Source organism: Saccostrea echinata, unplaced genomic scaffold (genome assembly GCF_033153115.1).
Source record: "Saccostrea echinata isolate AGI-Se365-2 ecotype Australia unplaced genomic scaffold, CSIRO_AGI_Sech_v1 ptg000056l, whole genome shotgun sequence".
NCBI lineage: Eukaryota > Metazoa > Mollusca > Bivalvia > Ostreida > Ostreidae > Saccostrea > Saccostrea echinata.
Genome location: NW_026889805.1, coordinates 10359739 through 10377944, shown reverse-complemented (window position 1 = coordinate 10377944; position 18206 = coordinate 10359739). Strand labels below are relative to the sequence as shown.

The window sequence follows — 18206 nt, the reverse complement described above, 5'->3', positions numbered from 1 at the left end:
CACGGGACCTTGATTTTTAGGGTCACATACAAATAACCTACGTCTTTCTAAAAGGAGATATAATGTTAAAGCATATCTTTTGGCCTACATCTTAGAATTAAGAATGAAATTTGAACTATATTGCTTCCCGCGCACTCGTGTGTTTGTTTAAAATAATCTACTCGAATACTCACGCACATTTTTAAATTGATGCGAATTTTGCTCTCATATTGATAAATCTTATTCTTTAGGGAGGATTAGCTACAACTGATGAGATGTGTCTATCTTTCTTGGTTTACTATCCACGGATGGCTGTAGAAAGCTGTCAGAGTAGCCCGATGTATAACAGTATCCACAGAGTGGGCTATGGCGGACGTCCAGTGGCATCCATGTTTGATTTGACTTCATCAGCCTCCAGAACTTATTTCAATATTGTTCTCGCATCGACAAACCACCGGACGTCCTGTTCTGGGTCATCATTGACACCAAAGGTACATTTACTATTTCTCTATGTTTACATATAATTTTAAAAAACTAACATTTAAGCGAAAATAAACTTTAATTTTGTTTAATTAACCGCGAACTCTTAGTGTTTTGAAGAAGATACAAGAATTCTTAATTAATAAATTGTATCTCTTCTGCCATTTTGTGGCAAAGTCGATTTTTTCGACTATAGCCTTTGCAACTTTTCGGTCCGTAACTCTAGCAGTTCTCTATTTGAAATAATTACTTATATTTACATTTGCAAATGTTTTCTTTTATATAACACTATAGAAAGCAACGCGTATCTATATCCGTATAAACACAGGTTCGTTCGACGTAATTTCTCAGTGAAGTCATAAAGGGTCGACGCGCAATCAATGGATCAAATACGTGACGTTGAGTTTGAAAAAATAAAATATTTCACGCGTTAAAGATTATAATCAGGAAAATATAAAATATGAATAAGTCATAAATGTAAATATAAGTAATAATGTATCATTTTTATAAATACGGGCTGGTACGAGATCAAATTTACTTTATCTCGTGACCAACCCGTATTTACGAGGGGTTATCAAAAAGTTCGTGGACTAGCGCCATAAAATTAAAACCGCTTTAAATACACCAATGAATTTTAATACATCTAGCTAGCATCATCTTTTCTATCTATAGAATAAACCGTAAATCATAAAATATTTTTTTTAATAAATTGTAAATGTTTTTGTAAGCAATGGTATGTCCAAGCGGCGCAACCTCAAATATGACGTTTTATCTACCTGAGTGTAACTGAGAAAAACTCTTTTGATATGAGCATTTGTCGTCCAAAAACCCGGTTAATTCAGGCATATGATACAACACAATTGTTCCGTAAAATTTTCAATTTTTACCCCATTCTGTAAATTCTATGAAATTTTATCGTAAATTTTATATGGAGTATCCAAACAATTAAGGACTTGAAAATGGCGTCAAAAAGGGGGAGGGGTTTCTGTTTCCAACATTCTTTACAGTTTCGCACCTGGAAAAACTGGTATAGACCTAGAGAATGTTTAAATCGGCTCCAGAAAAATAAGATACACCCAGAGTACTCGTTTTAAATACCCAAAAAGATTCAGAGAGTTGAAAGATGCACAGTTAAAGTCAATTTGTAGTCAGGGTGTCAAAAATCAGTCACGTCGAAAAGTGACGTTGATCATGTTTGGTAAAAGTTGAACTCCAACAAGCTAAGTATTCTGACATAATCAAGTGAGGATCTTTCCTTATATATAGATACATTTACAATATTATATGCAATGAAAGCAGCTGTTCATGACATTGTAAAGTCACATAAACAAGACGGGCTAAAGTCCTTACTTTACTCCAGGTAATCACATCAAGATAAGTGTATAAGGTAGACGGAGTGGACATTGAGAAACAATGACGTTGTCGGACGTCATGAAACTAAACGGCGACTGCGCCGGATGATTACACAATGTCTTTTTTAATTTAGAATAATTTGGCAAATTATCAACTTATTAAGCTAAAATGTTCAACATTTCTTAAACTTTTGTTGATTTATGATTTTCATAAATTTTATAAGCACAGACTACATAGTATTAATTTTATCGCATCAGTCCACGAACTTTTTGATAACCCCTCGTATATCCGGATTGATGTTTAAAAATGATACCTTATTTCTTAATTCACTTTTTTAGTGTCCACGGATGACCCTGTATATATATATATATATATATATATATATATATATATATATATATATATATATATATATATATATATATATATATATAATATTTTTATATAGATAGATATTCCAAGTAATCTATTCCAACTTTTGGTAGCTTTTAGAAGCGAGAAGTACGCAAAATTATTTACGTTTACTTGATCACTTGAAATTGAAGTACCTCAATGAAACTGAATTTGTGCATAGACATCTGATAAAACTAAGACTTGAAATGGATAAAATTTCAGCACAGCCATCAAGAACTCCAGATGCTTATCCCAGATTCTCCTTACTTTGAACCGCCATCTACTTGTCCTACGTCGTTGAATCTAAAGATGACGTCACTTCCAACAACGCCTAATCCATGTGGATCTCCTAAACCGACGGAACAATTTGACTTTCAGGAAAACATAGATCCTGATGGAAAATATGTACTCTTCTGGAATGTGAACAAAACACACATTGTATTTGAGGCACACGTAGAAACTAAGGGTTACATTGGATTTGGATTATCACCAAACGGTAAAATGTATCCTGCAGACATCATAGTTGGATGGGTCAAAGATGGAGTTCCTCATTTCAAGGTATAACTGTAATTCTGACATCAAAAGGGGGAGATACATTACTATTTAGAATAATTTAAACCAAAATGTCTCTCACTGTAGGACATGTACAGTGTTGGTCACTCTAGACCTATCGTGGATTCGTCTCAAGACTGGCATCTTCTTTACGCAAATGAGGATAGTTGTCGGACTTCCTTAAAAATGGTCAGGAAGCTAGACACCTGTGATGATAAAGACTTCAAAATCACGGTATGCATATCTACATACGTAATTGTCAGAAAAACCACGGTATACATACCTGCATTATTGTTGGGAATGCAATGTCATATCAAAAAAAAAGTATAACTTACGTTTCTTCAAGTGAAAACTGTTTTCAGGTTTTAGATTTTCAATAGTAGTCTAATGTATAGTACGTTTGTCTAGTTTCTGGAGATATTAAAAATATTCTCCAAATGATAATTTTTAAGTCGGGGTTATTTTTTTAAATTACACAAAATTATCTATTTTGTTTATACACATCTATCATGTTTTCCAAAGATATATTTTTATTGAAGAATGTATATCTAAAAATTAATTTTCAAAATCGTCACCATGTTCTGTAATTACAGTTTATACTTTTTTGACCCACAGGATGACACAGTGAAGATAATTTATTCGTACCACCACAATGATCCCGTCAATCATGACGCCATTATGTACCATGGAGTCAACCGCGGGGTCAAAAGTCTATTGCTTCTGTCCAAAATAACCCCTCCAGTGCTAGAGAGCGATTCCCAAGTTGTTGATTTTTTCAACAATAACGTAAGACTTTTCTTTTTTTTGTAAAACAGAAAAACTTTTAAATAAGTAGAGATTGGAATAGGATTTTTTTTTTAAAGAAAATGTTTTTTTTTTTTTTTTTTTTACTTTAATATGGTTTCTGAACTTTCTAAAGAAATCTTCAGTTTTGCATCACTTAGTCAGAAAATATATAATTACTTTTGTTTATAAGAAAGGGTAACTTGCAACTTTTCCGGCTTCTTTTCAGTACCACGTACCTGCTGTCGACACGACGTACAGCTGCCGAATCTTTGACTTTTCTTCTCTTCACAAAAAGCACCATCTAACAAAGGTATTGATAATATCATGACTATATATGGACTGATATATATTTTTATTCAAAGCATATTTTACATTTTATATTTGGATGAATTTTTCTATGATACACGTAACAGCTACTAATATTTGAAATGAACTTTTTTTTCAATTCATTTTGATATTTAGATTATGATTTCTATCACAGTTCGAGGTTATAGTACAGAAAGGTCATGAAGTTTTGGTTCACCACATGGTTATTTACAAGTGTCCAGGAATCAACAGAAACCTCGTCAACTCCCCTAATTACGTGTGTTACGAGGATCCAGACAAATCCAAACATCCGTGTGGTAAAATCGTGGCCATCTGGGCCGTGGGAGGAGAGGTAAATCTTGATACATGTAAATGTTATAAGAGCGTTTCTTTTTAGAGTCGAGGGGTAAGGTGTAGATATCAGTACTAAAGTCGCCGGTTAGAATCCCACAGCGGGACGTTGAGACCAAACGAATATACCAAGGTGTCAGGTCGCAGATGCTGACACGGAAAAGGATTTCTCACAGCTCCTCCATGGCCATAAATGCTGCAAGCTGAGAACAGACTTCATTTGTAATTTAGATTTGAATAGTTTAAGATCTCTTTAACAAACATGCTTAAAAAGTTGCAAGGTTGTATAAATTCAAATACAAACACATGATGAAAATTTTGTCACATTTTCACAATTATTTCAAAAGTTATACTAATTTTGACCTAAGTTTTTTCTCAATTTATGGTCTTGAGAGCAGGTCAACATTTGATGTCGTCCCAATATGATTGAGCGTAAAGCAAATAGATACAACGGCGCACATGGTCATTTGCATAAACGGCCAAGCCCTTGTGCATAAATTACCATGTGTTCCAATATGTATATAGCATTGGTATAGTCTTTGGTATATATAACATGACATGTATGAACGTATATTCACTGTATCAGTTTGTATACTCTTTCAGATCTAGAGGGTCCCTTGTTGTCTTAAAGGTGTAAATCTTCGAAACTTTTGGCGAATTTGATGACATATTTTTCTGGAGTGTTTCAGACCGACATGTTACACTAACTTGTATAGAAACTTTTTATCTGAAAATTATGAATACTACGAATTTCAGGGCGTGTTTGATTCTCATACATCTTTGCAGTTTCACGAACAAAAGTTTCCTAATATTCAAATCTGAGGTACATTCATAAAAGATATTGAAACTATAATAAAGAAAAGTCAGAATAAAAATGTAAGAAATCAAAATTAACATACCAGTGTTTTTGTGACACTTAAGCAATATTAACAAATCGAACACATCCGATAAAACGTTATCAGATACAGTAATAGAGCTACTGCCCTGGTTAACAAGGTGTTTAGTATAAGGTTATAAAAATGCCGTTGTCATCGAGTATTAATGTTAGAATTTCCTGTAATGAAGTTCATTTCATTATACTTAAGCTATGTTTCAAAAAGGCAGATAAATTTAAAAGTGTCCATGCCCTTTAACATAATAAAAGTGTTAATATTTTGATTTTCTTTTTACGCGATGATTATTGTTATCGTGTGGGAGTTACTTGATAAAAAAAAAGTTTTATCTCATATAAATTTTTCAAATATAGTAGTTCATTTTTTTTTCAATTTTGCAATTACTTCCTGGGAAAAAGCTTCGTAGAAATGATTCCACTCATCCAATCCTATTTGGCAACATAATTAAATATTAACTATTTTAAAGGCGTTTTACTTCCCTGACGAGGCTGGACTTCCTGTGGCAGAACCCGGGGACACAGATCTGTACATCATGGAGACCCATTACAACAATCCAGGATTAAGAAATGGTTAATATTTCATATCATTCTTTAAGAATTCTAGACTGTTCTACACTTCTGCTCGAAAAAATAGTAAAGTCCAAGTCATGCAGGGCCATCGCCAGGGTTCTGGAAATGAGGGTGTGTGTCTGGTCTGGGAGTTGTATCCCCTCCCAGAAGCAAGGATTTTTATTAAAAATGGGTACCATTTTGGGTAGTTCCTGTGCATTCTAAAAATTATTTTCAATCATTAAATTGATTGATTGTTGTAGTTTTTACTTTCCATTTTCTTTCAAACACGTGTACAAAAATTTAATTTTTAGTGGAAATAATGGTCAAATTGAAAATCCAGAAAGATCCGTGGCTGAATTGTTTAGCACCTGTAGCGTAGACTTGGTAGTCTAAAAAAGGTTCTACGTACATTGGGGTGTATATTATCTATCTTGTAGACTTGGTGGACAGCTCCGGGTTCCGGTTGACCGTGACCCCCACCCTGAGACTTCATGACGCTGGTATTCTGGAGGTGTCGGCCATGGTTGACCAGAGTCAAGTAATTCCTCCTCATCAGCCCAATTTTATCTCGACCGTCTTCTGTAACGCATCCATTTTACATCAGGTATTCAACTTTCTTAAAAAAGCATTATATGCGACGCATGCATAAACTTTCCTTTTTACTATTTATTCAGCGTATCTAATTTGGTATTTAAGATATGTCGTTATGTCTTTTAAAATCGTTTTCTTTACGCCCGAACTTTAAGGAAGCAAAACGATTGCATGATTGTAATGAGCAATGAGCGTTGTGAAATTCATGACCCCACGGTACAACCCCTCAAGATAAACAGGGCCATATAAAATGTAAATCTTTTATTTACTGCTGGATAATCAAGCAATGAAATTGTGACATTGTTATAATGAACATTGACCCCTTCACCAAAAACTGCGAAATTCATGATCCTGGTATCGTGATTCAAGTCCATGATTGGAAATATCATCTTCATATTTGAAAATACATTGGATTTAAAAAAAAACAAGATGTGTTTGTGAAACACTGATGCCCCCGTATGGCAGCTTATGGCGAAGGTTAAAGTTTCTTCAAATGCAAGTCAAAATCCAGGCCAAAAGATAAGAAATGTTGAAACCCAAAGAAAGGTCTTGTCTCGAGGAATACACCTATGAAATTTGAAAGACCTAGATACAACTGTTCAGAAGTTATGGCGAAGGTTAAAGTTTTTTGAATAAAAGTCAAACGTCAAGGTCAAGGTCAAAGTGGTTGGTATCCAAAGGAAGATCTTGTCACAAGGATTACATATGTGAAGTATGAAAGCCCTAGCACCAACCATTCAAAAGTTATGGCCAAGGTTAAAGTTTTTCAAAAGTAGGTCAAACTCCTAGGTCAAGGTCAAAGGGTCAAATAGGTTGGTATCCAAAGGAAGGTCTTGTCACAAGGATTACATATGTGAAGTATAAAAGCCCTAGCATCAACCATTCAAAAGTTATGGCCAAGGTTAAAGTTTTTCAAAAGTAGGTCAAACTCCTAGGTCAAGGTCAAAGTGGTGGTTGGTATCCAAAGGAAGGTCTTGTCACAAGGATTACATATGTGAAGTATGAAAGCCCTAGCTCCAACCATTCAAAAGTTATGGCCAAGGTTAAAGTTTTTCAAAAGTAGGTCAAACTCCTAGGTCAAGGTCAAAGGGTCAAAGTGGTTGATATCCAGAGGAAGGTCTTGTCACAAGGAATACACATGTGAAGTCTGAAACCCTAAGCACCAACTGTTCAAAAGTTATGGCCAATGTTAAAGTTTTTCAAAAGTAGGTCAAACTCCAAGGTCAAAAGGTCAAAGTTGTTGGTATCCAAAGGAAGGCATTGTCACAAAAAATACACATGTGAAGTTTGAAACCCCAAGCACCCACTGTTCAGAAGTTATGGCTAAGGTTAAAGTCTCATAAAATTTTGCAAAAGTAGGTCAAACTCCAAGGTCAAGGTCAAAAGGTCAAATATGATGATACCCAAAGAAGGGTCTTCTCACAAGGAATACACATGTGAAATATGAAAGTCATAGCTCCAACCAATCAAAAGTTATGGGCAAGGTTAAAGTTGACAACAGACAGACAGACAAACAGACAGACAAACGGACAAACAGACAAACAGATAAACAGACAAACAGACAGACAGGACAAAAACAATATACCCCTGGGATCTTTCAATCCGGGGGCATAAAAAAAAACAAGCAAATTGCATGACTTAAATGAAAAATCTCCTAAAACTAAAGTCTATTTCCATTGGGCTTAGTCCCCAGGATGGTATGGAGCTGGTTTTACATTGAAAAAACATTACGTCTTTGAAAATCTTCCTTACTCATGGACATTTAACAAGCAGTTTGCTTTATTTTAAAGAAGAAATAGCCCTCTATGATAATCGTGACATTCATTTCAAATGGGTCGCTCGCAGTACGTGGTAAGAGCGTTGCAATAGAGTCGCGGAGTAAGGCGTTGATCCTTATGTCGCGGGCTTGAATCCACTACAGAGACCGGTCCTTCGGATGAGATCGTATAATTAAACCGAGACCCTGTGTCACAGTAGGTGCTGGCAAGAAAAAGATCCCTCACTGTTCAAAAGCCGAAAGTGCCGAGTACAGATCTACAGATTTGCAGGCCTCCAACGGCAACTGGTGGCGCGTCTTAATATAAAAATTCTCGAAAGGGCGTTAAACAACATTTCCAATGGTTTCAAGATAAGGCCACTTGATTGCTAAGTTGCTAATGTATTGAACATTTAAGTTCCCTGAACCTTTGAGGAGTTACCTATTACTTCACATATAGGTAGAAATCCGTGTTTTTTCTCAGTATCTACAGGTATTGCTTAGTTGATTGTAACATTGTATTATATACAAGGTTAACGCTTACAAATACATTTTACACAATTGATGCTCTGGACAATTCAGGGACTGAAAGACTTTCCAGACGGTATCCATGTCTTTGGAGTCCAGCAACACGCCCATCTTCTCGGCAAGGCGATAAAAACACGACTTATTCGAGGTGGAGTGGAACAGAAACCGTTAGCAGACGACAGACATTACGACTTTAATTATCAGGATTTCCGTCGAACAAACAGAACACTAAGAGACGTATGTATGATGAAACACTATTAAACAATAAAATGCTTTCTTTGGTTGTTAGTGCGGGAATTAATGTCGCAGCTGTTGCAGAAAATATACATAACCCGCGTAAGCGGGTTATGTATTTTTTCCTGCAATAGCTGCGACGTTATTACGTGGGTTATGTATTTTTTTCTGCAATAGCTGCGACGTTAATTCCCATACTAACAAACAAAGAAAGACATTTTATTGTTTATATCTGCATAAAAAAAAACCATTCAAATAAAATTAAATATGTATTGTATTAGAGATGTGTATGTCACTGTATGCATAATTGATGGAACAGCCTTTGCTCAAGAAATCTATGCAGGTGGCTAGCTTAGTGTCGTTTACTGACTGATGAATGGCAATGGTTTTCATAAGAAATAAAGGAAATAATATTCAGTGGATGTAAATATTTTCATAAATATGTTATTATTTATGATGATTTTTGAATATTGATTTGCTTAATCTCTCTGTAAGCCAACTTCTAATACCCGGTATAAGCTTCACTCTTATTCGAAACATATGACGATATTACAATTTTCATTTTACTAATTAAAATAATTTTCTGAATTACTTTTATGCACATGTACGTGTTTTTTTTTTAATTATGTATATTTTTTTCAGTACCTCCTCCTGCTGAATTTCTCCACTAAAAATAAACTTTTCTATTCTTTTATTAATCTAAATTATTTATACTCAGTAATTATTTATATTTAATTATATAATTTTTAATTTTAAAGCACATTTTTATTTAAAAAAAAAGAAGATTAATCTATTTTAGGGCGACAGCATTATAGTTGAGTGTACCTATGACTCCACTGGACGAACCAATGTAACATATGTAAGTAACCAATGTAACAAAAATAAATAACCAATGCAACCATATGTAAATAACCAATGTAGCATGTGTAAATAACCAATGCAATACATGTAAATAACCAATGTAACATATGTAAATAAAAAATGCAACATCTGTTAATAACCAATGTAGCATATGTAAATAACCAATGTAACATATGTAAGTAACCAATGTAAATAATCAATGTAACATATGTAAGTAACCAATGTAACGTATGTTAAAATCCAATGTAACATATGTTAAAATCCAATGTAACATATGTAAGTAACCAGTGTAACATATGTAAGTAACCAATGTAACATATGTTAAAGGTGCTTAGACACAGATTTAAACTTAATGTTTTCTCACGTTTTCTGTATAATATCACGACTTATATATTGCAATAGCATTTCACACGAAAATATAATTAAAAACTTATTTTATCTGGAAATTATTGGAACTACGAATTTCGGGACGCGTTTGATTAACACATCTTTGCACTTTCACAAATCTTAACTTTATCCTTAATATTTAAGAAAAGAAGCGATTTTGTTATGTATTAATGAAAAATATAACATCTATAATCCAGAAAATTCAGAGTAGAAATGTTCAAAAGCAAAACCAACTCACTAGTATTGTCAGTCCGTGCTTTGTGAAGTGTACAGAGTTTAACAAATTGAACACACCCGTGAAACGTAAACTGTTTCTGTAAACAGGACACGAGCTCTGTTATTGTTAATGTTTACGATTCACCGGATGTGTTCAATGGTTAGACTCTCCACACACCACTGAGCACGGACTTACAATACTGTGAGTGGGTTTTGCTTTCGAACATTTCTACTCTGAATTTTCTGGGTTATAGTTTTAATATTTTTCATTAATACACAACAAAATTGACACTTTTCTTAAGTATTAAGAATAAAATTAAAATATGTGAAAGCGTAAGGATGTGTCAATCCAACGCGTCCAGAAAATCGAAGTTTTAATAAGTTCGAGATGAAATAAGATTTTTATTATATTCTAGTATGAAATGCTATAGCAACATATAAGTCATGACATTATACAGAAAATTTGAGAAAATATTAACTTCAAATCTGTGTCCAAGCACCTTTAAGTAACCAATGTAAGATGTGTAAGTAACCAATGTAACATATGTAAGTAACTATAAATAAAGGATCTGTTAATTATGTAAGTATATATTCCTGTTACAAAATAGATTTTTGTTCTCCCGCTTTTGGTGTCTTAGTGGTTTGGATGCAATGATTTTATGACATATGTCAACTGTCTTGTTTGTAATACTTCAAACTTAAAGATCAAGGTCATGAAGTCAAACACTGATATACCTTTCTGAGAAGTGTTGTCATAGGTACATGTAATTTACATGTAAAATATGAAAGCCCTATCTTCTCTCATCCAAAAGTTCTTACCAATGTTAAAAAAAATTGAAAAAGACTGTAAGTTAAACTTAGAGGTCAACGTCACGAGGCCGAAAACCAGTGTACATTCGGAAAGGTTTTGAAACGGGTAATGCACATGACACATTCAAAAGATATCAGCAATGTTAAAATCTTAATAGAAAATGAGGTCAAACATCAAGGTCATGTGGTAAAAAAAAAAATCATCGTACATTTGGAAAAGTCTTGTCACAGGTAATGCATATGTCAAATATGAATTCCCTATCTTTGTTCCTTCAAAAGTTAGCAGCAATGATAAAAATTTTAAAAATCAGGTGGAACTTGAAGGTCAAGGTCACAGGTCAAATATAGCACTTTAGGAAACTTCTTGACACAGGTAATGCACTTGTCACATATGAATGCCCTATTTTCTGTCATTCAAAAGTTATAACCATCAATGAGAATTTTTTAAAAAATTATGTATGAAAATAAGGTCAAGGTCACGGGGTAAAAACATCAAACCATATTCGAAAACTACTTGTCACAGGTAATGCACTTTTTTCACCCCTGATCTTGAAGTTTTACTTAAAAATTACAATATAACTTGGTTATAACTTTTGAATACGAGAAGATAGGGCGTTAATCATTGACAAGCGCATTACTTGTGACATGAAATTTCTGAATGTGCATTGATATTTGACCCCTTGATACCTTGAAGGTTGACCTAATTATTAAAAAAATTATCATTGCTGCTAACGTTTGGAGAGGACTAAGGGCATTCAAATTTGTTCATTAACTGTGTCAAAACGTTTCTAAATATACTATGATTTTAAAACCATGACCTTGAAGTTTGATCTAATTTTCAAATTTTTTAACATTACTGATAACTTTTGAATGAGAAGAGATAAGACATTTCTTTTAACATGTGCATTATCTGTTTGAGGACCTTTCCAAATATACTCTGATTTTTTACCTCGTGACCTTGACCTTAAAGTTTAACCTATACTCATTTTCATTTTTTCTTTTTTTATAAAATTGATAATAACTTTTGAATGAAAAAAGAAAGGGCTTTCATATTTTACATGTTCACTGTACATTACCTATGACAACACCTTTCAGAAAGATATATCATATCATTTCATCACTTTCTTGATCTAAAAGTTTGACCTGTATAAAAAAAAAACTTTAGCCATATTTTTTGCTCCAGAAGAGACAGGGTTTCATTTTTTTCACATATGCAGCAATATACCTTTATCACCTGCATACGGGGTTTATATCTCTCAATTGATTTGATACACAAGAGCATGCTCTACGTATGACTAATTTCTAAAACAAGGTAGGTTATTGACAAACAAGTTTTGAAACAAGAATATCAGCAGTCTCGTTTAAAGTCATTACTTCGTAAGCTTTATAGTCGATACAATGACCTTGTTAGCAAATACAATCTGTCATTAAGTCAAATGCTGACTGACTTTTTTTCATACTAATTGTTAGGCCATTATTTACACACTGAATTGTCGACGGATTTTTCTGTTATTTCCCGATCATGACAAGGAGCACACGGCGGGTGTGACCGACCGGCAGGGGATGTTCATTCCTCCATGGCACCTGATCCCACCTCTGATGTTTTAGAGGTCCGGTGCTTGCTCTGCTCTAAAATTTGTATTGTTTGATGGACTTTTGAGCTTGAATACTGATTGTTATCACCATATATTTCATGCATTACTTATTACAAGACCTTTCCGATTGTACTATGATATTTGACGTCATGGCCTTGATGGTTTATGTAGTTTTGGGAAGCTTTTATCTTTGGCATAACTGTTAATAATCTATGTCTTTTTGTATGATGGACAGACAAGACAGGATACACAAACAAAACAGCTACAATATGCCAACAATAATCGCATCCCACCCACTAAGACACTGAAAGCGGGAAACCACAATTCTTTGAATATGCTTGTTTTATTTCAATTTCAATAGGCACAAATTTAAAAAAAATAATTATAAAGAGACCAAAAAAAAAAAAAAAAAAAAAAAAAAAAACATGCCTGAGATATCAAACACATTGATAATTTTTCAGACAAGATGTTACAAAAGGGTTATTCTCTACTGTTGCCATAAACAAAAATTGTATATGGCATTTGTGTATTTGTAATTTACTTATTCAATTTTATTCTTTGTCTTGCAGGGAGGATTTTCTACAAGTGAAGAAATGTGTATTTCATTTATATTCCACTATCCACGCACACGACTTTATGACTGTTTGAGCAAACCACTGTATAACAGGTTCCATCATAATAGCAAGAATCAGTGGAGTCTCTTAGGAACATTGGCATCTGAGTTTAATGGCTTTGACTGGAAGAACTCGACTGTGTTCCAAGAGTTTAATGATAGTCTGGCTAACGACTCTTACTTCTACGTATACGGTCACGACAAAAATATGGTATTTTTTTTAAATCTAGCTTGATGTGGATAAAATCTGTCCTATTTTTTTTAAAAAGGCAATAAAAGAAAGGATAGAATCCAAAACAAATTACTTTTAAGATACAGATAGGTACTACATTGTATAATGATGCTGTAGTCTGTAACATAAGAAATCAAGCCAAGTGGATTGCGAATTCTCATAATTTTATATTTGCAACCCCCCCCCCCCGTGTTAAATAAACTCCCAACATCTCAGCATGTTTAAGTTTTAAAGATATATCAATTCAATCAAAGTTTGGGACATGGCAGTCTTTGGTAAAAGAAATTCAAAATGCTAAAACGAAGGGTTTTGTCATCTTAAAAAAAAAGGGGGGGTGTCAAGAAACGGCAAAAATAGGTAGGGTTATATTAAAATCTACAAGAACCACTGAACCATAAAAACTGTTCCAAAGGGTAGGGTGAGGTTGCAATAGGGTATTAAATATGGGAATATATAGGAATAAATCTTAAAAAATCTCCTCCCGAAGAACAGCAGAGTCGTAAATAGTGATATTAATACGCAGGCTTCCTTAGGTAGTGCATATTCATTTTTTTTTCCAAATCATGATCCACGTGTGTTAAATGGGGTGACAGTGAGGATTTTATTTTTGCCTGGGAACATATTGGAAAAAAAAATTTCAAAAATTTCTTCTCAAAACAGCAGAACCCTGACTATTTATAGCGAGCGGCGCGAAGCGCTTCTCGTCACTGCAAGCTCTTAAAGCAACGCCCGGGAGAAGAGAAAAATCAGACTTTACACATTGATCCAAATGATTTTTTTCCGCAGTAACCTGTGGTTCCATAACGTTTTGCGAATTGTATCTCACCGCAAACTATTTTCTCGCGGTAGCAACAAAAAGTTCAACAAAAAAGAAAAACAAATTGATTTTTAAACGAATATTGCAGAAAAAAAGATTAAATATTCTTCATATAATTAGCAATGTTCAGGCTTCGGTTTGGTAAGGCAACTTACATTGACGTCATGTGATGTCAGAGTCTAGACTACAAACTAGACTACACAACCATACAATGTATATGGCATGCTTGTCTTTATTTTCTTTAGTCTCCGTAAACAGCGTCAAAACTCTGCTCGCCGTGTGGAGAAGTCGAATTCAACCATGGAATGGTATGTGCTAATCCCGCACAGAGAACAAAATTAAAAAATGAGTGGGTTTAAAAATTCAATTCCAGTGTTTAAATATTGCATGAGTAAATAGAACTTGTGTACGTCTGATTTTCCCTGAAAACATTAAGAAGTTTATCCGATGTAATTTTAGAAACAGATTTTTAGCCAATCAAAATCTCTGAGGGATTAGCACATACCATTTCATGGTTGAATTCGACTTTTCCACACGGCGAGCAGAGTTTTGACGCTGTTTACGGAGACTAAAGAAAATAAAGACAAGCATGCCATGTATGGTTGTGTATATAAATTATCGTAGAAAACATAGGTATAAACAGTTTGTCAGTGTATTTCCTCTGAAAGTGTAAATGAGTGCGATTCTGGGGGAGGGGGGTACTCCGTGTAATTCGGAGTTCGATACCTTGTTATCTTATTATACTATGGGTTAAAAATTTATTACCGAAACAAGTGCCTGTGATAGATAGACTTCGATAGAATATAAAATCTGACGATTAAAATGATTCCCAAACTCTCAAGGTTAAAATTAATAATGAAATAAATTATTAAAATTTATTTGTCATTTTATTCACTGTTTATTCCACAATCAGTAGAAAGATTTCAGTCAGCCTTTATCTCAATTCTCAGTCAACGTTGTCATCCATTTTGGGATACCGATTCCGATGTATTTTCATAGATTTTAAATTTCATTTTGTATGGTACCTGTACATAATAAAGTTTCAAAGTACAGTGTCAGGCACTCATAAACATGTGATATATATTCTAGTTATCGAAAATCTGCCTCTCAAAATTCAAAAGACAATTTTTAAATTAACTGTTCGAAGTATTTTTGCAAAGGAGGTCAAAGGTCAAGTGGATTGGCATTTTTAAATATCTTATTAAAAACAGTATATATGCTAAATAGCACATATTTACCTCTTAAATTAAAAAAAAAAACTGTATATCGACTCTATAAACTATTTTGAAAAGTTAGTCAAAGGTCAAGTTCACACGTCAAGAGGTCGGTAACCACGGTATTTTACAAAAACTCTAGGGCCAAGCAATATATGTGCAAAATATCAAATTTTAATCCATACCGTAGGTCTTTCAGTTTTCAAGATAAAAGGTGTGACAAACGGACGGACAGACACAAAGACGTAAAGTGTTCCCTAAGGGTCGCTCTGCTCTACAGGCGACACAAAATATCTCTTAAAAATAAGTGTGTTTAAATTCAAATATAACCAAAATTATGTGGGTTCAATTTTCGTTCAAATTATGGACCCTGGGGGTAAGAATAGGGTTAAAATCTCGAATCGATTTTTTTTATATGGCATGTGCATGGATAAAAAATATTTCTCTTCCATAACAGAAATTCTATTTGTATTTCAACATGTTATGACTTACAATGTACCCCCAACAGTTAACAGTGTATCAACCATTGTATATGTAAGCGGTGTAATTTATCCTTTCTTATTTTCTCTTATATATCTTTCTTTGCAGTATAACTACAGTGTCTTCCACCCCCAGACTATGTACCCTACAGTACCTTACACAGAGCAGATAGACACAACCTGTACTGTTTAAACTACTGACTTTGTTTTAAATCTTAGCATGTAACGTTGAGGGTGTATATGTTTATTTTTTTTATTTGAATAAAATATGGCATGCACTACATTATGTTAGCTTATGCATATAAACTAGAGTGTTCCAAGAAACCTTGTGTTGCCTGCTTTGCGACATCATTTAAGATGTAAATAAATCTAAGAGAAGTAAGCTACTTATTTGCTACTGACATTATATTGTTCATGCATTTGGCTGAAAAGGAAAAAAACATCCACAGATAGAAATACTGCTATAGATTACCACAACAGTCTTTCATGCCACAATAAGTAAACTTGAAGTACAAAGGACTTTTTAAACAAAATATTCTTAGCACATTGTTTCTTTATATATATATATATATATATATATATATATATATATATATATATATATATATATATATATATATATATATATATAGTAATCTCGTATGATTTTTAAAATGTATTCAATAAGCACACTAATAATTTTTTTTTAAAGTTTTATGTGTCATATCGCTTTTCATAAGGTAGCTGTAGAACTGTAGCGTTATATTTTATCCACCTCCTAACTGTTTATAGTCGTCTCTACAGACCAATAAATTCGCTTGTTTTGAATTTGTTTTCAGATGGCAAAACGAGTTTATTGGTCTGTAGAGACGACTATAAACGGTTAGAAGGTGGACAAAATATACAGGTTGGTTATAGAATACGTCTAGAATTAAGGGATGAAAAGTCGTTGATTGACCATTGCTGGAAAGTGGCGAAATACATTCCCTAAGTGCGCAGAAAATCTTGGTCCGTAAATTGCACTTTATTTACATTAAGGGATCTGAAGCGTTACGGTCAAAGACTAAAATTATATAAAACCATAACGCTATAGTTCTGCAGCTATTCATAAGGATGTTAGATTAACAATCATGATCAGTAACCAGAAGTCACCTTACTATCGCAGAAGCTCTTCTGGTCTCTGACCAGAAGAGCTAAAAACTTGTAAAAAAAAAATCTCTAAGATTTTCAGTAAATACATATAATTCCTAACGCTATCAGTGATTATATGTACATGTATTTCCTAAAACAGCCAGTATATATGTATTTACTGAACATTTCAGGAAATACCTGAAATTCCTGATTACACATATTTACTGTAACATATATTGAGTTATAGTTAACTTTTGATAGGGCTAGCATTATACATGTATTTCAGGCATTTTCATGCAAAGAAAATGAAACATCGAAGGATAATAAGAGAGATAGAATAGTAATAATTGTATAAAATTTAACAATCAAACAGGAACATGATTCCACAACCCTCAAAGCTACGAAGAATAATGAAATTGAAATTATTTTTTTATTTATAGCCAGGCTCCATAGCTTAAGCTACTTCATGGTTTAGTTACAGGGATGCCGATCTGCGCGGAGTAATCCAACAACCATAAAAATAAATTACGCTTTTCAAATTGATCAGTTCCCATTCTCAAATAATTCATGACGCTGGATTAAACTTTTTAAATTCTCAAATATCAGAAATTTTCTCATGTCCTACAAGCTTTTAAGGAAAAGTAATACCTATTTGAGAGTGAACTTAACTATAACCACTGTTACCGTATGTAAACACAGGCCACGCGCAACACGCAATCAATTTAGTTTTCGCTTGAATTTATACGTGTTTAATCCAACTATCTCCAAAAGATTTCAGTCTGTCTTTACTGCAACTGTATGTCTACAACGATCCCTTTGATATACCGATCCCCATGTATTTTCATAGTATTAGAAATTTTAGTTTGTGTGGTATATAGCATACAATTTTAAAGTAGAGTGCAATGAACTACTAAACATGTAAAATAAAGTATAATAAATTCAAAACCCTGTCTCTCAAAAGTCAACAGACACAAGTTAAATCAGCCGTCCAGAATATTTTTGCAAAGTTGGTCAAAGGTTATGGTCAAGTGGACTTTTACAGTCATGATGTTTTTTATGACAAATAGTGCCTATGCTAAATAGCATAGATTTACCCCTTAAATGTCAAAAATAAGCTGT

At 33.6% G+C, this 18206-nt stretch overlaps 1 protein-coding gene across 1 annotated transcript in view; it reads left to right on the top strand.

The window, feature by feature from the left end:
* Positions 1-16211, top strand: part of LOC133173681 (uncharacterized) — a 38978-nt gene extending 22767 nt beyond the window's left edge. The window contains exons 10-21 of the mRNA XM_061308672.1: positions 231-470; positions 2428-2763; positions 2845-2991; positions 3373-3543; positions 3770-3853; positions 4025-4201; positions 5560-5662; positions 6082-6248; positions 8574-8756; positions 9553-9612; positions 13192-13446; positions 16087-16211. Of these exons, the coding sequence (XP_061164656.1) occupies positions 231-470; positions 2428-2763; positions 2845-2991; positions 3373-3543; positions 3770-3853; positions 4025-4201; positions 5560-5662; positions 6082-6248; positions 8574-8756; positions 9553-9612; positions 13192-13446; positions 16087-16170 (2007 nt within the window). The 3' untranslated portion in view covers positions 16171-16211. The remainder of the gene's footprint in view (positions 1-230; positions 471-2427; positions 2764-2844; positions 2992-3372; positions 3544-3769; positions 3854-4024; positions 4202-5559; positions 5663-6081; positions 6249-8573; positions 8757-9552; positions 9613-13191; positions 13447-16086) is intronic.
* Positions 16212-18206: the final 1995 nt, after the last annotated feature.